This window comes from Anolis sagrei, chromosome 7, assembly GCF_037176765.1.
Source record: "Anolis sagrei isolate rAnoSag1 chromosome 7, rAnoSag1.mat, whole genome shotgun sequence".
NCBI lineage: Eukaryota > Metazoa > Chordata > Lepidosauria > Squamata > Dactyloidae > Anolis > Anolis sagrei.
The window spans coordinates 10,919,898-10,945,525 of NC_090027.1; the positions used below are offsets into that span (position 1 = coordinate 10,919,898).

A 25,628-nucleotide genomic window follows, 5' to 3' on the forward strand; every position below is an offset into this window, starting at 1 on the left:
AAAAATATATGATCTATTCCCAATGAAAAGAAACTGTTATGTCTCAGTATGTGATTGGAGGAGAAGAAAATACACCTCACAATAGACAATCATGGTCACAAATGTCCATCTGATGACCTCCTTTCCATCAGTAGAATGTTGGAATACAAATACATATAGTAACCCAGGAGATTGTTGTTTTAAGAATCCTGGAGGTTGATTCTTGGGGTGTTCTACATGAGGATTAGATCTTCCCCTTTGGAGCAGAAGTTCCTTGCAAACATTTCCTTAGTCAGCTTGGGCCATGGGGACTCTTTCCGTTTTCCTTGACGTTCCATTAACGGAAACAGACCTCCCTTTAGATGTCTACAGAGAAGATCCTTCACCTAAAAAAGTGTGCCTTGGCCATACAGGTAAATCTGGTTTCCTATGAGCTGGTACTGGTTGGGAATATGGAAGCTTGTATGCTCATAGACTGAAAATAACTTAAACAATTTAGTGCCAACAGTGTGTGCTGTCACAGAATATAAAAGACAAGGACCTTCCCCAGATTGGGCCCACTGGTGGTGCTGCTGAACTTGCTGACCAAAAGGTTGGCGGTTCAAATCCACAGAGCAAGGTGTGCTCCCATCGTAATCCCAGCTCCTGCCAATTTGCAAATATTATGGTTCTTGTGGGTTTTTGTGGGTTTTTTTCGGGCTATAGAGCCATGTTCTAGAGGCATTTCTCCTGACATTTCGCCTGCATCTATGGCAAGCATCCTCAGAGGTTGTGAGGTCTGTTGGAAGTAGGAAAAATGGGTTTATATATCTGTGGAATGGCTGGGGTGGGGCAAGGAGCTCTTCCCTGCTGCAGTTAGGTGTGAATGTTTAGCTGATCACCTTCATTAGCATTTGAAGGCCTGCCTGAGCCTGGGGAAATCTGTTGCTGGGAGGTGTTAATCTGTGCCTGGTTGTTTCCTCTCTGTTGTTTAGCTGTTATAATTTTAGAGTTTTTTAATACTGGTAGCCAGATTTTGTTCATTTTCATGGTCTCTTCCTTTCTGTTGAAATTGTCCACATGTTTGTGGATTTCAATGGCTTCTCTGTGTAGTCTGACATGGTGGTTGTTGGTGTGGTCCAGGATTTCTGTGTTCTCAAATAATATGCTGTGTCCAGGCTGGTTCATCTGGTGCTCTGCTATGGCTGACTTCTCTGGTTGAAGTAGTCTGTAGTGCCTTTCATGTTCCTTGATGCGTGTTTGGGCAATGCTGTGTTTGGTGGTCCCTATGTAGACATGTCCACAGCTGCATGGTATACGGTAGACTCCTGCAGAGGTGAGAGGATCCCTCTTGTCCTTTGCTGAACGTAGCATTTGTTGGATTTTCTTGGTGGGTTTGTAGATTGTTTGTATGTTGTGTTTCCTCATCAGCTTCCCTATGCGGTCAGTGGTTCCCTTGATGTATGGCAGGAACACTTTTCCTCTGGGTGGAAAACCTCACAACCTCTGAGGATGCTTGCCATAGATGCAGGCGAAACGTCAGGAGAAATGCCTCTAGAACATGGCTCTATAGCCCGAAAAAACCCACAAGAACCTAGTGATTCCAGCCATGAAAGCCTTCGACAAGACATTGCAAATATTATTATTATTATTATTATTATTATTATTATTATTATAACTTTATTTGTACCCCGCTAGCATCTCCCAAGGGATTCGATGCGGCTTACAACGGGCCGAAGCCCACACAATACAACAATACAACAATACAGTACTTAACAAATAAAACAGTTAAGCAAAAACAATAACAAAGCAGTACAACAAGACATTATTAAAACATTATTATAATATAAGTGCGGTGTGCGGTGTGCGGTGTGCGGTGATCTTGGTTCTAACTAAAGTGCTTCTGGGATTTGGTACTGGGGTTCCTAGTCTGAAAAGGCACATTGGAACAGCCAGGTTTTCAAATTCTTCCTGAAGACTGCCAATGTAGGGGCTTGTCTGAGGTCTTTCGGGAGGGCATTCCAGAGGCGGGGGGCCACCACAGAGAAGGCCATGTCTCGTGTCCCCACCAAGCGCGCTTGTGACGCGGGCGGGATCACGAGCAGGGTCTCTCCAGATGACCGGAGTGAACGTGTGGGTTCGTAGACAACGATACGGTCACGCAGGTAGGGTGGTCCCAAACCGTTCAGGGCTTTGTAGGTAAGCACCTGCACCTTAAATTGGGCTCGGAAAATAAACGGCAGCCAGTGGAGCTCCTTAAACAGGAGGGTTGACCTCTCTCTGTAGTGGGCCCCAGTTAACATCCTGGCTGCTGCCCGTTGGACCAATTGGAGTTTCCGAGCCGTTTTCAAGGGCAGCCCCACGTAGAGCGCATTGCAGTAATCCAGTCTGGAGGTGACTAAGGCGTGGACCACCCCGGCCAGATCAGCCTTAGCGAGGTACGGTCGTAGCTGGCGCACAAGTCTCAGTTGTGCAAAGGCCCTCCCGGCCACCGCCGACGCCTGAGCCTCAAGCGAGAGCGATGAGTCCAGGAGGACTCCCAAGCTACGGACCTGTGACTTCAAATATGTGAGCAGATCAATAGGTACCTCATTTATGGTGTAGATCAGTGGTTCTCAACCTTGCTAATGCCGTGACCCCTTAATGCAGTTCCATATGTTGTGGTGACCCCCAACCATAATATTGTTTTCGTTGCTACTTGATACCTGTCATTTTAGCACTGGTATAAATGTGAGTAGATCAATAGGTACCGCTCCGGCGGGAAGGTAATGGCGCTCCATGCAGTCATGCTGGCCACATGACCTTGGAGGTGTCTACGGACAACGCTGGCTCTTCGGCTTAGAAATGGAGATGAGCACCACGCCCCAGAGTCAGACATGACTGGATTTAATGTCAGGGAACTACCTTTACCTTTACCTATAAATCGTAATGTAAATATCCGATATGCAGGATATATTTTCATTCACTGGACTAAATTGATCACAAATACCCAATATGCCCAAATGTGAATGCTAGTGGGGTTGGGGGGGGGGGGAGGATTGATTTTGTAATTTGGGAGTTGTAGTTGCTGGGATTTATAGTTCACCTATAATCAAAAAGCATTCTGAACTCCACCAGCAATAGATTGAAACCGAACTTGGCACAAAGAACTCCCATGACCAACAGAAAACACTGGAAGGGTTTTGTGGGCATTGGCCTTGAGTTTGGGAGTTGTAGTTCACCTATATCCAGAGGAGCGCTGTGGATTCATGCAATGATGGATCTGGACCGAACTTGGCACGAACACTCAGTATGCCCAAATGTAAACACTGGTAGAGTCTGGGGAAAATAGACCTTGACATTTGGGAATTGTAGTTGCTGGGATTTATAGTTCACCTACAATCAAAGAGCATTCTGAACTCGATCAACAATAGAATTGGGTCAAACTTCCCACACAGAATCCCAATGACCACCAGGAAATACTATGTTTTCTGATAGTCTTTGGCGACCCCTTTGACACCCCCTCATGACCCCCTCAGGGGGCCCAACCCCCAGGTTGAGAAACACTGGTGTAGATGCACCCTCACTTTGCCCAAAGGTAGGGCTAGTCCTGTTTCCAAAATTGGATTGCAAACACTTAGGGATCATACTCTTATCTGTAACTACCTTTAAAACTATCCGTTTTGAAAAATTGGGATTTTTCCATTGCTTTTTTGGGCTGCGGTGCCACAAAGGGAACTGCAAAACTTGGTGACCGAAAGGTCGGTGGTTCGAATCCACAGAGCAAGGTAATCCCAGTTTCTGCCAACCTAGCAGCTTACAAACATGCATATGTGAGTAGATCAATAGGTACCGCTTCAATGGGAAGGTAATGGCACTCCATGCAGTCATGCTAGCCACATGACCTTGGAGGTGTCTACGGACAACGCCGTCTCTTTGGCATAGAAATGGAGATGAGTCGGACACGATTAGACTTAATGTCTGGGGAAACCTATACCTATACCTTACCTTCTTCAGGAAACGAACAGACTAAGGATTCATCTACACCAGTGGTTCTCAAACTGTGCTCCGTGGAGCCCTTAGGGCTCTGAGAAAGAAACTGAGGGGCTCTTCTCTCAATTATAATAATATATAAGCATTTAATTATAATATGTATAGGCATTATATATACACATTTCTTAATATAATATATAAACATATATAATATAATATATATTATAATAACATTTCTTTGGGCTCCACGAGAAACTTTTATTTCAAAAAGGGCACCACGACTGAAAACGTTTCGGAACCCCTGATCTACACTGTAGAATTAATACAGTTTAACCACATTGTAGCTGCCATAATGCATTGGGAGGTGTAGTTTAGTGAGCACCCGCACTCTTTGGCAGAGTAGGCAAAAACCATATCAACTTTACTTACTTAGGCAATCCTTTGTTCACCAAGTAAGATTGTCTTCCAAGTTCGGTGTACTGGCGGTGGGTACGTAGGTGACTGTGGAGCCCTATTCTTGACCTGCATGTTCTCCCGCAGTGAGGGCACTGGTTTCCAGGTGGAAGGTGGTCCCGGTCAGAGTTGGCTTGACGCACCTTCGTCTTGGCACATTTTTCTCTTTCGCCCTCCATTCGTGCCTCTTCAAATTCTGCAGCACTGCTGGTAACAGCTGACCTCCAGCTGGAGCACTCAAGGGCCAGGGCTTCCCAATTCTCCGTTTCTATGTCACAGTTTTTAAAGTTGGCTTTGAGTCCATCTTTAAATGTATTTTCCTGTCCTCCAACATATAAAGCTACAACTCCCATGATTCTACAGCATTGAGCCATGGCAGTTAAAGTGAACTTGAACTGCATGTGCAGATGCACCCAAAATTGGGGTATTTCATGTAACAAGGCAGCAGCATGCTCAACATGAGAGGATGGAAAGTGAGATCCTGAAGCCTGGGGAAACTAAGGAAAGAATGACAAGGCTCTTGTTCCGTCTCCCAGGAGCCTGATTTGCCTTACTTTATAGTTGCTTGAGGTTGCTTCCTCTTGCGTTTTTTTCCAGGGCTGCTGCAGCCTTGCAAGAGTTCTAAAGTTAATAGTATCAGAGTCTGCAGGCCTCTTTGCAACCATTGGCTTAGAGAGCAGTTCTTTGAGTTTAGGGACCGCCTTTTCTCCCAGGGAAAGATCTCCATTTTAGATTCTCCCCTGCCTTTTCAGTTTGAGGAAAGATTTCAGACATGCTGATGGCTAAGCAGTTAGTTCTGGGAGAACCATTGCAAAAACTATAAACTGAGTAAGCTATAGATAGTATATTATACATTATACATTATTAAGCTATACTGAGTTAGGTTAGATAGTATATTGTGTATTGAGCTGTATTGAGATATTTATTTATTTATTTATTTATTTACCTTATTTATATACCGCTGTTCTCAGCCCGAAGGCGACTCACAGCGGTTCACAACAAATACGAACAGCAAAAATTCAGTGCTACAGTATAGAAACAGTTAACAACCTAACACATTACACAATTAATAAACAGTTACTACAATACCCATTCACTGTCGTCTCGTCATCAAAAACATGTTCCAGATTCGTCATCCATTGTTCCATTCCAGTGTTCATTAACCAATCATTGCACTAATTATTGGAACGCCTGCTCAAACAGCCAGGTTTTCACTTTTTTGCGGAATACCATTAGAGATGGTGCTAGTCTAATGTCCGTAGGAAGGGCGTTCCACAGCCGAGGAGCCACTACCGAGAAGGCCCTATCTCTCGTCCCCACCAGCCGAGCTTGAGAAGCAGGCGGGATCGAGAGCAGGGTCTCCCTGGAAGATCTCAAAGTCCTGGTGGGTTCATAGGCCGAGATGCGGTCGGATAGGTAGCTTGGGCCGGAACCGTTTAGGGCTTTAAAGGCCAACGCCAGCACTTTGAATTCAGCCCGGTAGCAGATCGGTAGCCAGTGGAGTTGGCGCAACAGGAGAGTTGTATGCTCCCTGCGCTCCGCTCCTGTTAAAATCATGGCTGCCGAGCGTTGGACTAGTTGGAGCTTCCGAGCTGTCTTCAAAGGCAACCCCACGTAGAGAGCGTTGCAGTAGTCTAAACGGGATGTAACCAGAGCGTGGACTACCGTGGCCAAGTCAGACTTCCCAAGGTACGGGCGCAGCTGGCGCACAAGCTTTAGCTGTGCAAATGCTCCCCTGGTCACCGCCGAAATCTGGGGTTCCAGGCTCAGCGATGAGTCCAGGGTCACACCCAAGCTGCGAACCTGCGTCTTCAAGGGGAGTGCGACCCCATCCAACACAGGCTGTAACCCTATGCCCTGTTCGGTCTTGCGACTGACCAGGAGTACCTCTGTCTTGTCTGGATTCAATTTCAATTTGTTCGCCCTCATCCAGACCATCACAGCGGCCAAGCACCGGTTCAGGACCTGGACAGCCTCCTTAGTAGCAGGTGGAAAGGAGTGACAGAGTTGGACATCGTACCCCGAAACTCCGGATGATCTCCCCCAGCGGCTTCATGTAGATGTTAAACAACATGGGAGACAATATTGAGCCCTGAGGAACCCCACAAGACAATGGTTGTGGGGTTGAACAGGTGTCCCCCAACAACACCTTCTGAGATCGACCCTCTAGGAATGATCGGAGCCACTGCAAAACAGTACCTCCAAGACCCATCCCCGTGAGGCGTCCCAGAAGGATACTGTGGTCGACGGTATCGAAGGCCGCTGAGAGGTCCAGCAGCACCAACAGGGACACACTCCTCCTGTCGAGCTCCTGGCGCAGATCATCCACTATTTTAGACAGATAAGCTTAGTTGAGAAGATTGAGTTATAGTTATAGAGAGAGAGTCGTGACTACTTTGTCTCCAGGACTGACCTTAAGTTATAGATAGGGAAAAAACCTGGGTTTTTTTTTTCTAAACCACAACAGCTTAAAGTTAGGGTGTTAAGATTCCAGAATCTTATCTGCCATCTGGAGAAAGGGTTGCCTCTGTAACTATAGGAAAGAAATAATCTTGTTGTAGCTTCATCTATTGACGGTTTGTTTGCAACTGTATGAACTGTGCCAAGTCTTAAAGGACTTTGTGTAAATAAACATTCTTTTTTAATGTTTAAAACCAGTACTAGTCTCAGTTGCTTATTATCTTAAGTTTTCAAGATAGACAACTGCAGTTCGCTCAGCTATAGAGAGAAGCATGTCGCAGTCTTATTTTTTATAGCGCCTGGGCGGACGGCACAGCTCTAGACTAGAGTGTTTTGGGTTCTTGACACCTTCTCAAGCCACCTCTGGTCCACTTCCTAGGCTGCCAGACAGATTGCCCAGATGAAGCCTGGATTCCACTGGTGGTGCAACGAGTTCTGCTTAAAATTCCTCAGGATCCAACCTTGGACCATGAATACCTCCCTCACCTGGGCATGACGGCATTTACTACGGCAGCCATGGAGCTACTGATCGGCAAAGACAATCATGCTCTCTTGGAAAACAGGGTAAGGGCAATCTTTCTAATGCCATCTTACAGAAAGTCAATGAGATATTCAGGTAAAATGTTAGATTTGGACATTAGGATAACCAGGTTGTAGTCTCTGCAGATTCATCAAATTCACTGAGTAATTGTGGGCCAGTTACTCCCAGCTGCACCAACTTCTCAGGGCTGCTGTGAAGATATAATGCAATTATAATGTAAAGTTACAGGAAAGGAGATCCCAATAGGCTTGGGCGGTTTCGTTCGTTAATTTCGTAATTCGTTATTAATTCGTATTTAAATTAGCTTATGATCCAATATTGAGCCATGCAGGAATAGTGTGAGGAGTAAATTAGATTCGAAACAATTTTTTCAATTTATTTCGTAATTATTTCGTAATTATTTCATAATTATTTTCGCATGTCTGGTGCAAGTTTTATAGTTGTTGTTTGTTTTATCACACCAACAGTCAACAACAGAGGGAGAGGGAAGCTTCAGAAGTTCCCCCTGTTCCATTTGGAGGTTTTTTTAGCATATTGCGCAATCGCGTCCGCCATTAATGAATCGATTCATAATTTTACAAAATTTCGTATATTTCGAAATTTTTAAAAGGAAAATTTCAGAATTATTAAAAAAAACGAAACGCAAGGGCCCCCTAAAAACAAAACGAGTTTAGAACCAAATTTTTCTGTGGTTACTGAAGCCTAGATCCCAACTGAACATTGCAAAGAACTCCCTTACGGTGCCTCAGAGCCTTTCCTTGGAGGCTTTTAAGCAGAGGCTGGATGGCCATCTGTCAGGGGTGCTTTGATTGTGCTTTTCTTGCAAGGCAGAGCAGTGAACTGGATGGCCCATGTGGTCTCTTCCAACTCTATTATTATATCATTCTACCATATTAAATGACTAGATCAAGTGTAAGTTCTCTATATGCTCCACACATACCATCCAATAGGGCTGGGCGGTTTCATTCGTTAATTTCGTAATTCGTTATTGATTCGTATTTAAATTAGCTTATGATCCGATATTGAGCCATGCAGGAGCAACTAAAAATCGAAATGAATTTTTCAATTTATTTCGTAATTGTTTCATAATTGGTTCGAAATCGTTTCAAAATCGTTTCGTTATTATTTCCATATGTCTGGTGCAAGTTTTATAGTTGTTGTTTGTTTTATCAGTGATAAAAAATAAATTATCACACCAACAGTCAACAACAGAGGGAGAGGGAAGCTTCAGAAGTTCCCCCTGTCCCATTTGGAGGTTTTTTTAGCGTATTGCGCAATTGCGTCCGCCATTAACGAATCAATTAGAAATTTACGAAATTTCGTAAATAACGAAAAGATTTTAAAGAAAAATTCGGAATTCTTTTATAAAACGAAACGCAATGGACCCCTAAAAACGAAACGAGTTTAGAAACAAATTTTTCCGTTGTTACCCAGCCCTACCATCCAACTGTCTCGATCAATGCTCTGCTGTCCCGCTTTTTTCTGCTGCTTTTAAAATGCCTGTTTTTTTCCCTTCTCCTTCCACTTCCACTTCCCCACTTTGTCATCTGCTTAGTTCAGTTACTGTAAACTGATTTCAAGGTGGAAAACTCAGGACAGTTGAAGGATATGTTCAGGATAGCTCCAGCTTACCAAGTAGAGTTGTGTATGGAATCCATTCCAACCATTCCTACAGTTTCTTTTTTTTCCAGGTTATCAATTTTATTTTCATTTCTAGCAATTTCAAAAAAACTTACACATATTATTAAAACATGGCTGTGTATCATTTCAACATATTTACAGCACCAGTGGTTCTATATTTAACATTTTTTTAAAAAGAACACAAAAAGCTCATCTCACACAAAAAGCCATTACAATGGAAGTATAAAATGTACTTAAAGCCTACACACACAAAAAGGCACAGCTGAGTTGGACCTCTTTGGAATCATCTTCAAAAATTTGGATGCAAACTGACAAGCAAATCCTTTTTCCCCTTTTTTATTGCATTTATTCAATTTAACATAAACACATTAAGTAAAAATACCTTTATCACTAAATTATTCCTATACTCTATAACTACTACAATTTCATTTGTGTCTTTCATGCCCACTTTCCGCACAAAAATCTGCTCAATACGAAAACCTGCTTTTGTTTGCAGCCAAACTTGCCTTCTTGCCTTGTGTTGCGCTCCAGGACAGGAAAAGCCCTCTGACTTTAAACACCACACCTTTGGATGGAAAACAATCCTTTTATTGAAGATAATTAAAAAGCAATAAAGTAAAAAAAACACTTTAAAGAAATAGGTAAATCCAATTAGGTAGGAAGATAAGCAGGAGCAAAGTAGTCCAGGGTAAAAGTCTGGCAAAGTCCATAAAAACAAAGGCAAAAGTTCCCAAATAAAATGCAATAAATTAGGAAACGTGAATCCAAGGCATGAATATAAAAGCATAGAATCCAAGAATCAAAACCACGAAACAAAGACACTTAAAACATGAATTTTCCAAGCAAAGCTTCCAGGAAATAAAGAAGAGATCTTGACTTGATTCCGAACGATGCTTCATCTGACTACATATCCTGTACTTGGGACTTTTATCTCCTTGTTAGCTATGTCTCTAGCATTCAGAAACTGGTTTCGCTTTAGCTGAGAATTTCTTATCTTCTTCTCTCGGAGGCTGGCAGAACGCCGAAGCAACTTTTTGGCTCTCCTGTTTTAACTGATCTCCTGTCTATCTATTTGCTCAATAATTTCTGCAGCTGGGCCAGGTGCCGAGCTGTTTTCATGTTCCCTATAATGGGAACTCTCTGGCAACAATTCAGAAAGCACACCATCATCCCCACACCTCTCAGGCACATTCTCATGGGAAACTACACTTTGAACAGGGATCTCCTGGTCATTCTCTGCATAAATATCACTGACCAAACCACTGCCATCTTGAAACTCATCTTGTAACTCATTGACATCACTCCCCACATCCAAAGCACCCTGATTCTGAAACACAATCACAGGCTTAGCTCCAACACCTTGGAAAGAGAGTGCGTGTGCGGCAGGGCATGCAGGCAGGCCCGGAGCTGGGCTGCAGGCACGCTCCAGACCTGCCTGCACGCGACACTGACGAGGAGATATTGGAAATATAGATATTGATTTATGTATAAATTGTATGTACTTTACAAGCACTGAAATGTATAGAAAAATCAAGTTCTCTCTGTATAAGAAACCCAAGCTAACAGGACAAGCAAGCTGCTGTCCAGCCACAGAAAGAAGGGGGCTGAAGAGAGGGGCATGTTATCTATACATTCCAAGAGAGAGAGATAAGCAACAGACTGGTACAACCAGGCTCTTAGTAAGGGGCCCCCCTCTCCCTCCTGACAGGTCAAAAGCAGGCCCCTGATGGATGTAAGCTGCTCCTAGAAATACACAGAGACATGCCTTTTGCATGTTGGAAAATAGAACTTGATATTTCTGTGATGCTAAGGTAACGTAGTGAATGATGTAAATGTATGTAGAGGCATGTTCTTTGTTTGCCTGAAGTTGTAGAGGTATAAAGGCACAGTCATAGAATCATAGAATCATAGAATCATAGAATCAAAGAGTTGGAAGAGACCTCATGGGCCATCCAGTCCAACCCCCTGCCAAGAAGCAGGAATATTGCATTCAAATCACCCCTGACAAATGGCCATCCAGCCTCTGCTTAAAAGCTTCCAAAGAAGGAGCCTCCACCACACTCCGGGGCAGAGAGTTCCACTGCTGAATGGCTCTCACAGTCAGGAAGTTCTCCCTAATGTTCAGATGGAATCTCCTCTCTTGTAGTTTGAAGCCATTGTTCCGCGTCCTAGTCTCCAAGGAAGCAGAAAACAAGCTTGCTCCCTCCTCCCTGTGGCTTCCTCTCACATATTTATACATGGCTATCATATCTCCTCTCAGCCTTCTCTTCTTCAGGCTAAACATGCCCAGTTCCCTAAGCCGCTCCTCATAGGGCTTGTTCTCCAGACCCTTGATCATTTTAGTCGCCCTCCTCTGGACACATTCCAGCTTGTCAATATCTCTCTTGAATTGTGGTGCCCAGAATTGGACACAGTATTCCAGATGTGGTCTAACCAAAGCAGAATAGAGGGGTAGCATTACTTCCTTAGATCTAGACACTATGCTCCTATTGATGCAGGCCAAAATCCCATTGGCTTTTTTTGCCGCCACATCACATTGTTGGCTCATGTTTAACTTGTTGTCCACGAGGACTCCAAGATCTTTTTCACACGTACTGCTCTCGAGCCAGGCATTGTCCCCCATTCTGTATCTTTGCATTTCATTTTTTTCTGCCAAAGTGGAGTATCTTGCATTTGTCACTGTTGAACTTCATTTTGTTAGTTTTGGCCCATCTCTCTAATCTGTCAAGATCGTTTTGAATTCTGCTCCTGTCCTCTGGACTATTGGCTATCCCTCCCAATTTGGTGTCATCTGCAAACTTGATGATCATGCCTTCTAGCCCTTCATCTAAGTCATTAATAAAGTCAACGCCTCTATCGAAGCTCTGGCTGCTTTTGGACATAGTCCACTCCAGGGTCCCAGCTGGAAATAAAATCCGTGCTTTTGAGACCTCCGGACCTCTCTTTGTCTCTTTTCCTGAAACCTTCTCCCTGCCATTTCAACATCACACACACCCCCTCTAAGAGTGCCTGTGTCATGGGGCATGCAGGCAGACCCGGAGCACACCTGCAGCTGAGTGTGGTGTGCAGGCAGGTCTGGAGCGTGCCTGAAAGCAAGCGCACCTACTAGTACCTGCAGCCGAGCACCTCTTAATTTTTTGCCCTTTTTTTAAAGACTGAGGGTGGCAAATGAATGCCATTGGGATCCTGTCCATGCTTCACCTCTGAATGATTTCTCTCTCTCTCTTCTGGGGAATTATTCCGTTGTTCTTCATTATTACTGGAAATTTTAATTGGCAAATTTGAATGCCTGAGATTAGATACATGGTAGATAGATAGTATGAAAGCCTGAATCCCCCCCCCCTCTTTTTTTTTCTCAATAGGCAGGTGCTGTTCAAACAGTCGGTGGGACAGGAGCACTGTGGATCGGAGCTGAATTTTTGAACCGCTGGTACAAACCCAATGATTTTGCTCCAGCAACAGTTTATATCTCTGTACCACAGATAGGTAGGTAAGTTTTCCCATTGTATTTGGCAATCCAAGAAAGAGTTGCAGATCCAAGCTCCAGATTGGTTTCTCTGATACTTTCCTTAATTTTCATTCATTCCTTGGAAAGTTTGTCACAAGGATTTGAGATTCATTTTTTTAATCCTTCTGAAGAATTTGATGCAACTCTTATAAATATGTGACCTTTAGCTTATTATATTTTAGTTTAGACTTTGCAATTGTTTTAGAACTTGCAGTCCCTCAAGTTGCTCCTGCACCAAGTTTGGTCTTTATTGGTATTTGGATGAGTGTCGCTGTGGTTTCAGGAAGTGAGTGAAAGTACTGCAAGTCCCATCATCCATCGTCCGTCCTCCTCCAAACAACACCAGGATGTAGGAGGTCATGGAGGCTGTGTGTGCCAAGTTTGGTCTTGATTGGTCATTAGATGAGGGTTGCAGCAGTCTTGGGAAGGGAGTGGAGGTACTTGAAGTAGCATCATCCATGGTCTGTCCTCCTCGAAAGTGCACCAGGATGTAGAGTGGCTCATGGGGGCTCTGTGTGCCAAGTTTGGTCTTGATCAGTCATTGGTGAGGGTCTCAGTGGTCTCAGGAAGTGAGTGAAGTTACTGCAAGTTCCATCATCCATCTCCAAATTCTTCCAAACCGCACCAGGATGTAGAGTGGGTCATGCAGGCTCTCTGTGTGAATTGTGGTCCTGATCCATCATTGTTGGCAGTTGTAATGGTCTCAAGAAGGGAGTGCAAGTATCGCAAGTCCCATCGTCCATGGTGCATCCTCCTCCAAACTGCAGCAAAAAAATTGTTTTAGTGAGGGTTCTCATATTTTGAAAACAAGAAAATAGGGAACATTTAACAATGGATTATTACTATAACTCTCCCTTTAAATACCACTACTACATAAGCTGTGAAAATTGCTAGTAGCCTTTTTTGTACTTAAATACCAACAGTTTCAAATGATTATTTAGCAAAATATATTTCTGCTCCGTCTGGGCTTGTGTGTGTTTGAATAACATATGAGCAACTGTGGTAGATTCTTAATATGAGGGTTATCCAGAAAATAAGGTTACAAGATTTTTTTAAAAAAAAATGCAAAGAATGAATCTATATAAATAAGAATGTAATGTTCGTTTGTGGGATTAACATAACTCAAAAACCACTGGATGAATTGACACCAAATTCGGACACAAGACACCTATCAGGCCAACAAGTGACCATCACTCATAAACACACTGAAAAACATAGCAGAAGAAACTTAAAAAGCCAAAAAACAAAAAATACATTACAACACAAAACTACACATAAATACCGAAACACACATATATACAAATATACACACTCTCTTCCAGACTACAGCTCTCCAAATCCCCTAGAACAGGCCCTTTAGGAGAGGACAATGATCCAAATGCACTGCTTCCAAAATGCAAGCTTTCTTCTCCTTGGATTTCTTTGAGAGCAGCCCAATCCCGGCATATTTCCAATTTCCTATTCCTGGACTGGAACTCCCAGCAATCCTCCAGATAGATAGATTAGATAGATAGATAGATAGATAGGTAGGTAGATAGATCGATCAGTCCAAGAATAGGTAGAGAAGGAAGAAAGGGGAGAAAGAGGAAGGGAAAGAAAATGGGGAGAAGGAGGGGAAGAGGAAGAGAAGGAAGGAAGGGGAGAAGGAAAGAAAAAAGGGAGGGAAGGAAGGGAAAGAAAGACAGAAAGACAGAAAGGGAAAGAAGGAGGGAAGGTTGGCCACAGCAATGCGTGACGGGTACAGCTAGTATTTTAATAAAACTGGCATGGATTGTAGCATAGGTATCACATTATTTTTCCACATCATCACCATTCAGTTCAATACATTTTGTCATCTGTGGGACAAGTTTTTGATGCCTTTGTCATAGAAGCCTCCCTCCACCTTTTCCAACCAGTTTGCCATTTTGATTTTCAGCTCATCATTGTCAGAAAAGTGTTTTCCACCCAGGTTTTCCTTCAATTTAGTGAACAGATTGTAGTCACTGGGTGTAAGAATGGGTCTGTGAGACTTAAAATGTGACGGCGCGAGTGGCGCCACCTATGTATAGAACTGTTAGTTGCAAGATTTAAACTGTTGCATCATGCTTAATCCTCCCCTTTTACCTTGCTTATGTATAATTGTATGGATTGGTTACTTATAGTTGTCAATCAGTACTGTTTGGCTCCACCTCTTCCTGCAGGAGGGGAGTGCTTCCCTTTCTTTCTCATTCTGCCATCAGAGTTCATATCACATGGACGTGAGTAAGAGACTTGACTCTAAAAGACCCTGATTTAAGTTACCTCTTAGCATCAACTCTGAGGTTTTTTACCCTTGGGACTCATGCTTTATGTCCAGATCATCCTGGACAACATTGAGGAGACCCAAGCACCTTCAAACCGGTTCTTTTGGCACCAAAGGAAGATCCTGAGTCTTCAAAACATAGGCCATCTGAACTGGGGTTGTGGTTTGCTCTGGCATTCACAGCCATTGAGGAAAGAGGAAACTTGGTGAGGCTTCTCAGCTTCCAACCCCTTGGACCCAGGACTAATTAAGACTGTAACGTATATTTTCCTTCACCCCGCTGAAGTTTCCAGCTTATTGCTTTAAAGAAATAACTCTTTGTGATCAATAAAACTTATTTTGAGTTATTTACAGTGTTTTGGGTTTTTGGGAGTTCCAGTTTCCTATAGGAGGGCAAGAAGCAATCCCCTGGACGAAAGATGCCACGTCCATCCCTCCTTCATTAAGAATAATAGCCCCCAGGCACGACAGCATAACGCATACTGCTCTCGAGCCAGGCATCATCCCCCATTCTGTATCTTTGCATTTCGTTTTTCCTGCCAAAGTGGAGTATCTTGCATTTGTCCTTGTTGAACTTCATTTTGTTAGTTTTGGCCCATCTCTCTAATCTGTCAAGATTGTTTTGAATCCTGTTCCTGTCCTCTGGAGTATTGGCTATCCCTCCCAATTTGGTGTCGTCTGCAAACTTAATGATCATGCCTTCTAACCCTTCATCTAAGTCATCATTGTCATGAAGGATACAGATTCCCACCGTCACAACGTTTTGTTTTGTTTTGTTTTTGGATGTCTTTGTGAAGTTTCTTCATGGTCTCACAATATATTCCATATCCATTTTATCTCATGCTGTCTTGACATTACGTCCTCTCTATAAACTGAAACAATTTTACAATGAATCACAGCAGCGTTCATGCCATTTGAATTTAGTTAGAGGATTACAAAGCAAACTTCGCACTTGGATGGAAACACAGTGAGGACACTCATCTCTAACCACCACAACATGAGTCAATGATCTACTGATGACCGACACTGCTCGTTCAATTTTGCTGGCTTCCCACTACACAGTAGTGATACCAACTTCCCCCGTGAAAATTCCCCACAAGAGTTATGTGCCTTGTGACCTTACTTTTCGGATAACCCTTCTATATATACATATTTACTTCATTAAGGGCTATTACTGGGTCTTAGAACCTGGGATAATCCTGAAGAATAGCCCTATTGACATCCAATCTTCTATTTTTTCAGGCAATCTTGGTTGTATATTCCATGTTGCTGGCTTTACGAACATTTGTACCTATCATTACTGGGATCCTGTCAACCTGACGGTCAACACACAAGGATTACTAGAAGAACTCCAGGTATAGTAACAATGCAAGAAACATGGTTCTGTTCTGTGACACCGCAATACACAAATACTAGGAACTACAGGACTTGTAGTCCAAAAACTCTGGAAAGCCCAAAAGTCACCAACCTGGTTGTACTTGGAATTCTACCAAATGTTAAGGTTTTCTTAGAAATTATACAGATTCTATGCAACTATATTCTGCTGATGTAGTCCCAAAGTTGTAAATTAATGATAGACGTCTTCCATCCTGGCTCCATCTTGGTTTCCTGGCCAGATGTTGATTCTTCTCGATTAGTGTTGATCTTATGTTGACATTGTAAACATTTCTGTTATCACTGTCCCAGTTCTTATCAGAGTTTACTTTTCAGTTCTTATTAGCAACTTTTAATTACAGTCCAGCAAGAAGGTAGTTACTCATTGGAGGCCTTAATATTTTACTGGTGCTTCCAAAATTATTAACTCCATCTATACATCCTTCCATTCATTCCATATATCATATTAAATCCACATTTATCAAATCTGCACATTGAATTTTTTTATTGCAGTTTCACTACACGGTTGCCTTGAAACCACACAGCAATGAGAGTGACTGGTCTCACGAAACCCTTTTATAGTGCCGAGGCAACAGGGATGTGGAGAGGGGAGAGGCTACCTACGAAAGATTGCTACTACCACATCAGTTCTAGATTATTAAATACTAGCCACCCCCTGCCACGCGTTGCTGTGGCCCAGTCTGATGATCTGGAAAATAAAGTAATGAGAAAGTGTTGGTTTCTAATATATGTAATTTCTTTATGATTGTGGGTAAACAGTATTTGATTAAGTTTTCTTGCCCTGGTGAAGGGGGTTGAACTGGATGGCCTTAAGTATTTTCTATTGGTTATAGAGGTTCTGTGTGGGAATTCTATCGTTTGTGGGGTTCAGAATGCTCTTTGATTGTAAGTGAACTATAAATCCCAGCAACTACAACTCCCAAATGTCAAGGCTGTGTTACTAGTTGGGCATATGGAATATCCATGCCAAATTTCGTCTAGATCCATCATTGTTTGAGTACACAGTGCTCTCTGGATGTAGGTGTACTACAACTCCCAAACTCAAGGTCAATGCCCACCAAACCCTTTCAGTATTTTCTGTTGGTCATGGGAGTCCTGTGTACCACGTTTAGTTCAGCTCCATCATTGGTGGAGTTCAGAATGCTCTTTGATTGTAGGTTAACTATAGATCCCGGCAACTACAACTCCTAAATGACAAAATCAATTTTTTGAGTGATGGTCAGTCCTTGGGTTAGTAGGTGTCTTGTGACCAGATTTGTGCAGTGGTTTTTGAGTTATGTTAATCCCACAAACGAACATTACATTTTTATTTATATAGATGGTTTTCTGTGGGCAAGCAAATGGTGACTAATGGATGGCATATGTTCTGTATCAGAAACTAGAGCTGATGTGGTCTATCAAATGCCATTTCTTGAATCAGCACCCCCAAATAATCAAATCTAAAGCTGAACAAAAACAGATTCATAACACTTATGGTACTAATGTTTATTTATTTGTTTGTTTGTTTATTTACAGCATTTATATTCCGCCCTTCTCACCTTGCAGGGGACTGAGGGCGGATTACAGTGTACACTTATATGGCAAACATTCAATGCCAATTTTGACATACAACATATACAGACATACACAGAGGCTATTTAACTTTTTCTGGCCGCCAGGGGAGCTGTCGCTTTCATCGTCCATCTGCGACACTGATGAAGTACTTCCGCATTCCCCGCATGCTTTTTTGCTGGAGTCCTTTGCTGGAGTTTTTTTTTATGGCCTCATAAATCAGTTAATTTAGCCTCCCCACACTTTAAGGTGGTACCTAATTTTCCTACTTGACAGATGCAACTGTCTTTCGGGTTGCAAAGGTTGACAACAGTATACACAATTGGTTGGAAACCCACTCCAACCCGGGCTGACTTCGAACTCATGACCTTTTGGTCAGAGTGAGCTTAATGCAGCTGACACTCTGCCAGCTGTGCCACAATCCCGGTAATGTTGGAAAGTGGTTCCTGGTCAAAGTGGTCCCTGGTTAAAAAAAAAAAAAAGGTTGGGAACCACTGGTATGAAATGATGATAGCTGTGTTGGTTTGCTTGCAGAATGCACCAGACGGCGCTATTGTTTCACTCCACGAACCTGCAGAAATGGGCCTAACACCCAAAGAGTGGGAAAAAGTTGCAGCAGTCATGACAGTAAGTCTAGGAAAAGAGATAACCCAGTTGTATATTTATTTCGCCCTGTGCTTTATCACACAGACCCAATTAGTCTGCTACAAGATACTCCACTTTGGCAGGAAAAACGAAATGCAAAGATATAGAATGGGGGGTGCCTGGCTCGAGAACAGTACGTGTGAAAAAGATCTTGTGTCCAATTCTGGGCACCGCAATTCAAGAGAGATATTGACAAGCTGGAATGTGTCCAGAGGAGGGCGACTCAAATGATCAAGGGTCTGGAGAACAAGCCCTATGAGGAGCGGCTTCAGGAGCTGGGCATGTTTAGCCTGAAGAAGAGAAGGCTGAGAGGAGATATGATAGCCATGTATAAATATGTGAGAGGAAGCCACAGGGAGGAGGAGGGAGCAAGCTTGTTTTCTGCTTCCTTGGAGACTAGGACGCGGAACAATGGCTTCAAACTACAAGAGAGGAGATTCCATCTGAACATGTGGAAGAACTTCCTGACTGTGAGAACCATTCAGCAGTGGAACTCTCTGCCCCGGAGTGTGGTGGAGGCTCCTTCTTTGGAAGCTTTTAAACAGGGGCTGGATGGCCATCTGTCAGGGGTGATTTGAATGCAATATTCCTGCTTCTTGGCAGAATGGGGTTGGACTGGATGGCCCATGAGGTCTCTTCCAACTCTTTGATTCTATGATTCTATGATTCTATACAATTACATTAACAACTTCACATCAATATATCATCATCTTTTCCCTCCATGACTACTTCCTTTCCTTAGGCAAAGCATCTCTTCCCCTTTTTTGATATCGAAGCTCAAGGACTGGCTTCAGGAAACCTGGACAGAGATGCCTGGGTACTACGGCACTTTGTGGATAATAACTTTGAGCTTCTATGTGCTCAATCCTTCTCCAAAATATTTGGGATATATGGTAAGTTTTGATACTTTAATTGTGTGTTCCTCTTTGAGAACGGTCTGCTCCACTCTTGCAAAGAATACCTTGTGCTCCTTAGTACAGCGTTTCTCAACCTGGGGGTCGGGACCCTTGGGGGGAAGATCGTGAAAAGGTGTCGGAGGGGTCACTAATGATCATTGGAAAACACAGTATTTCCTGTTGGTCATAGGGGAAGTTTGGCCCAATTTGGAAGCTTTTAAACAGAGGCTGGATGGCCATCTGTCAGGGGTGATTTGAATGCAATATTCATGCTTCTTGGCAGGGGGTTGGACTGGATGGCCCATTAGGTCTCTTGCCAAATTTGGTTCAGTGAATGAAAATTCATCTTGCATAGCCGATAATTATATTAAAATTCATAACAGTAGCAAAATCAGAGTTATGAAGTAGCAACGAAAATAATGTGGTTGGGGGTCACCACCACATGAGGAACTGCATTAAGGGGTTGCAGCATTAGGAAAGTTGAGAACCACTGCCTTAGTAAATATACAGGTCTCAAGTTCCTGGGCCTTGCCTTTGGAATTCATTAGAGAGAAAGACCAGATCTGCCTTAGGAAGGTGTTTTGAGGGAGAGAGTTGGCAGTATAATAACATTATTGATTCAGATGCAAATGATATACGACGCTCCTTGTATTTCTTCCTGCAGATGAGCGTGTCGGGAACCTCATTGTGGTCACAAAAGATAATGAGACACTGATCCGAATTCACTCCCAGATGGCCGAGCAGATCAGCATGGTCTGGTTCTGCCCGTCCAGTTTGGGAGGACGAGTCATTGCCACCGTGCTGAGGAACCCTGCCCTGCGATACGAATGGTAAGGAGGAATGCGAGCAAAGCCAGCGCCCAAGATCGTATTTGCCAAGAGAGTGGCTCTCGGCATCCTAGCATCTTCAGAGCACATCAGTACACAGTACACAGGAGCTTTTTTGTTGAGTTCCAGGGCCAGAGAAGCAGATGGCGGAAACAGAAGAACAGTCTGCCTCAGAGGAGCGTGCTTGTTCCATCCATGTTCAACATCTGCACAAATGACCAGCCACTGCCAGAAGGGACAGAGAGTTTCATCTATGCTGATGATCGTGCCATTACTGCCCAAGCAGGGAGCTTTGAGACGGTAGAACAGAAGCTCTCCGAAGCTCTAGGTGCCTACTACAGGGAAAACCAGCTGATTCCTAACCCATCTAAAACACAGACATGTGCCTTCCATCTCAAGAACAGAGAAGCATCCCGAGCTCTGAAGATCACCTGGGAAGGAATCCCACTGGAGCATTGCAGCACACCCAAATACCTGGGAGTCACTCTGGACCGTGCTCTTACCTACAAGAAGCATTGCCTGAACATCAAGCAAAAAGTGGGTGCCAGAAACAATATCATACGAAAGCTGACTGGCACAACCTGGGGATCACAACCAGATACAGTGAAGACATCTGCCCTTGCGCTGTGCTACTCTGCTGCTGAGTATGCATGCCCAGTGTGGAACACATCTCACCACACTAAAACAGTGGATGTGGCTCTTAATGAGACATGCCACATTATCACGGGGTGCCTGCGCCCAACACCACTGGAGAAATTACACTGCCTAGCTGGTATTGCACCACCTGACATCCGCCGGGAAGTAGCAGCCAATAGTGAAAGGACCAAGGCAGAGACATCTCCAGCTCATCCCCTGTTTGGGTATCAGCCAGCACGTCAACGACTTAAATCTAGAAATAGTTTTCTAAGATCTACAGAGACACTCGCTGGAACACCTCAGCAAGCAAGAGTCCAAAAGTGGCAGGCTCAAACCCAGCACCTCAACCAATGGCTGATACCAAATGAGAGACTCCCTCCTGGGCACACAGAAGACTGGGCGACTTGGAAGGCACTGAACAGACTGCGCTCTGGCACCACGAGATGCAGAGCCAACCTCAAGAAATGGGGCCACAAAGTGGAATCCTCAACATGCGAGTGTGGAGAAGAGCAAACCACTGACCACCTGCTGCAATGCCACCTGAACTCTATTCCGGTGTTCTTGCAGCAACACCGGAAGCACTCCAAGTGGCCAGATACTGGTCAAAGGACATTTAATCAACTACCAAACTCACAAGTTTTGTATTTTTCTATTTGTTTGCTCTGTTCTGTTAGAAATGTAATATAATGGACTGGTTGCTCTGACACGACAAATAAATAAATCAGTACACAATGGCGAAGTATTACAGAGCAGTTTGGAAAATTGCAACCTATTTGGAATGAGGAAAGAGAAAAGGTGTTCCTCAGATAATAATGGAGGATTATTTCTCATTCTTTCAATTACCATTTCCTATTCATTGCATATCTTAATCCCTTTTCTGTTTTTGTTTAACACGACAACACTATCTAATTATTATTACATTTATCATGTTACTCCATTATTACTGTTATTATTGGATTTCCATTATTTTACTCTATTATTTTTTAAATAAATAAATAAAATAATAATAGAGTAAAATAAAGAAAAATGCAATAATAACAGTAATAATGGAGTAAAATAATTTACGAAATATAATAAAAAGGGTAAAATAATAAATGTAATAGTAACAATAATCAGTAGAGAAAATAATAAATGTAATAATAATAAATAAAGTAAAATAATACATTTAATAAAATAATAATATAGTAAAATAATGCAAATGTAATAATAATAATAATAATAATAAATAGAGTAAAATAATAAATGTAATAATAATAATAACAGAGTATAATAAAAAATAACCTTGACTCGAGTCTAAGCCAAGGGGGGCTGGAAACCTCGGCTTATACTCGAGTATATACGGTAATTCTCTACACTTTCCTATACTCTCTTAGCCTCTGGAATGGAGAACCTAAACTTGAATTGAGTCCAAAAAAATAGAATTAAGTGAATGAGAAATGCGAGAAGAATATGATACCCCATTTTCCTTATTTCTTCTTTCCCAGGCAACAAAGTCTCAAGACATTAGTAAAGAGGATCATGCTGATCAGAGAGAAATTGAAAGAGAAACTGCGTATCTTGGGAACGCCTGGTTCCTGGGAGCATCTTACTGCCCAGTCAGGAGTAAATAGCTTTATTGGTCTTCTCCGTAGGTATCCAATGAGTATGTTCTTTCCGTAAGCACTGGATAGATTTGCATCCAAATCAGCTCCGAAGGTCCCAAAGATCTCTTTCCCCTCTTGTTCATTTCTAAAGTGTTGTCAAAGGCTTTCATGACCGGAATCGCTGGGTTGCTGTGAGTTTTCCGGGCTGTATGGCCATGTTCCAGAAGTATTCTCTCCTGACGTTTCGCCCACATCTATGGCAGGCAACCTCAGACCTCACAACGTCAGTGGATGCATGCTATAGATGTGGGTGAAACATCAGGAGAGAATGCTTCTGACAATTCCAGTTTCCAACAATACGCAATCAGGCAAGAAATAATCTGGGCCAGCTAATCACCTTCCAACAAAGGATCCAACATAGGAGACTAGGATGCGGAACAATGGCTCCAAACTACAAGAAAAAAGATTCCATCTGAACATGAGGAAGAACTTCCTGACTGTGAGAGCTGTTCAGCAGTGGAACTCTCTGCCCCGGAGTGTGGTGGAGGCTCCTTCTTTGGAAGCTTTTAAACAGAGGCTGGATGGCCATCTGTCAGGGGTGATTTGAATGCAATATTCCTGCTTCTTGGCAGAGGGTTGGACTGGATGGCCCATGAGGTCTCTTCCAACTCTATGATTCTATGATTCCCTCAGGCACGAAGCAGCCAAGCCGTGAAGCTGCAAGGCTATTCAATGCGGATCAAGGTGATCAATTGCCTCCAACAGACAAGAGTTTTTTCTCCTACCCCGGACCTTCAACAGATATATAAACCACACTTGCCTTGTTTCCAACAGACCTCACAACCTCTGAGGATGCCTGCCATAGATGTGGGTGAAACATCAGGAGAGAATGCTTCTGACAATTTCAATTTCCAACAATAAACAGTCAGGCAAGAAATAATCAGGGCTAGATAATCACCTCCCAAAAAAGGATTCCTCCAGGCAGAAAGCAGCCAAGCTTTGAAGCTACAAGGCTATTCAATGTGAATGAAGGTGATCAATTGCCTCCAACAGACAAGAGTTCTTTCTCCCACCCTGGACCTTCAACATATATATAAACCCCACTTGCGTAGTTTCCAACAGACCTCACAACCTCTGAGGACGCCTGCCATAGATGTGGGCAAAACGTCAGGAGAGACTGCTTCTGGCCATATAGTTCAGAAAACTCACAGCAACTAATTGGTCAGTGTTTTGAATCTTAAGTTTTTTTGCGTGGCCACCTCTCCCATTTCTTAACATTGCTTTGTATCTATATATAAATAAAATGTAATGTTGGTTTGTGGGATTAACGTAACTCAAAAACCATTGAACGAATTGACACGAAATTTGGACATAAGACACCTAACATTCCAACAAGTGTCCAGCACCTGTTAACACACCCATACACACACAAAACCCCAATGGAACAGACTTAAAAAACCCCAAAATACGCCATATATACATATACACATACACTCATATACACATGCACACATTCATACACACATACATGTATATATATATGCACAAACACACAAAAATATACACATATACAGACATATACATATACCTACACACTAATATACATACGCACATGCACACACATATACATATCCATACACACACGCAAATATGCATAGAGACAAGCACACACATATACACAAGACCCGGAGGGGGGGGGTCACCAGGGGGCGTTAGAAGGGTCACCAAAGACCACCAAAAACACAGTATTTTCTGTTGGTCATGGGGGTTCTGTGTGGAAGGTTTGCCCCAATTCTGTCATTGGTGGGGTTCAGAATGCTCCTTGATTGTAGGGGAACTATAAATACCAGTAACTACAACTCCCAAATGCCATGGTCTATTTCCCCCAAACTCCATCTGTGTTTATATTTGGGCATATTGAGTATTCGTGTAGAGTTTGGTCCAGATCCATCATAGTTTGAGTCCACAGTGCTCTCTAGATGAAAGTGAACTACAACTCCAAAACTCAAGGCCAATGCCCATCAAACCCTTCTAGTCTTTTCTGTTGGTCAAGGGAGTCCTGTGTGCAGAGGCGGCCCTAGGAAATTTTCAACTGTAAGCAAACAGTATTTTGGCGTCGTCCCCCCCCTCCGCCCCCCAACCAATCACTGACATATATTTTCTGTTCGGCGTGGGAGTTCTGTGTGCCATATTTGGTTCAATTCCATCATTGGTGGAGTTCAGAATGCTCTTTGATTGTAGGTAAACTATACATCCCAGTAACTACAACTCGCATATGTCAAGGTCTATATTCCCCCAAGAGCGCCCCTGGGCAAAATCAACTATACTGCAAATGCTTACTTTGCGTAATGGGTTGAACCGCCCCTGCCTGTGTGGCAAGTTTGGTTCAATTCATTCCATCATTGGTGGAGTTCAGAATGCTCTTTGATTGTAGGTGAACTATACATCCCAGTAACTACAACTCGCATATGTCAAGGTCTATTTTCCCCCAAGAGTGCCCGTGGGCAAAATCAACTATACTGCAAATGCTTACTTTGCGTAATGGGTTGAGCTGCCCCTGCTTGTGTGTCAAGTTTGGTTCAATTCCATCATTGGTGGAGTTCAGAATGCTTTTTGATTGTAGGTGAACTATAAATCCCAGCAACTACAACTCCCAAATGACAAAATCATAATTTTTTGACTGATGGTCACTCTTTGTGTTGTGAGACATTTTGTTGCCAAATTTGGTGTGATTTCGTTCATTGGTTTTTTTTGTTTTTAAGGTACTCATTATGCACAGAGCATTTATATATATATATAGATACACACACATACACACACACAAACAAGCAAACACACATGTATAGACAAATATATACACAAACATAATTACATATATGCACACACAAAACACTTATACACACACTGGGCCACAGCAATGCGTGGCAGGGGACGGCTAGTACAAAATAGAATAAAAATAATGAGTTACAAACAAAGTTTTGCACACACTTGCTGGATATTGTGTATTGTGGAAACGGTGCTAAAGTGCTTTTCAATGTTCTTGCTTCCCACCGCCAGCCTCCCAAGTGGATTTTCTGGCCAAGCGGAAGCACATCTACCTCCTTCCAAATGGGCAGATCAACATCTGCAGCATTAACTCGAGGAATCTGAACTACGTTGCACAGAGTATCCATGAAGCAGTGGTGTCCACCACCGATGAAGACCACAGACCCAGCACAGATTTAGATGATCCAGCCAGAAATTCCATCAATGAAGTGCCAACCAGATGCCGTTTTCGATAG

The 25,628-nt window shown here is 42.9% G+C and overlaps 1 protein-coding gene across 1 annotated transcript; it reads left to right on the forward strand.

Annotated features, from left to right (window-relative positions):
* The first annotated feature begins 283 nt into the window (after window positions 1-283).
* GOT1L1 (glutamic-oxaloacetic transaminase 1 like 1) lies at window positions 284-25,628 on the forward strand. The gene is made up of 9 exons (XM_067470682.1): window positions 284-392; window positions 7,223-7,407; window positions 12,388-12,511; window positions 16,057-16,169; window positions 18,295-18,387; window positions 19,148-19,298; window positions 19,966-20,131; window positions 22,249-22,391; window positions 25,405-25,628. Exons 1-9 carry the CDS (start codon window positions 284-286, stop codon window positions 25,626-25,628), a joined length of 1,308 nt encoding a protein of 435 aa, XP_067326783.1.

Excerpts from the sequence above, each read along its gene's own strand:
- GOT1L1 (XM_067470682.1), top strand. The coding sequence starts at position 284 with ATGGGGACTCTTTCCGTTTTCCTTGACGTTCCATTAACGGAAACAGAC. Across the intron at positions 20,132-22,248 it reads CCTGCCCTGCGATACGAATG|GCAACAAAGTCTCAAGACAT; the intron begins GTAAGGAGGAAT and ends CTTCTTTCCCAG. Across the intron at positions 22,392-25,404 it reads TAGCTTTATTGGTCTTCTCC|CCTCCCAAGTGGATTTTCTG; the intron begins GTAGGTATCCAA and ends TCCCACCGCCAG.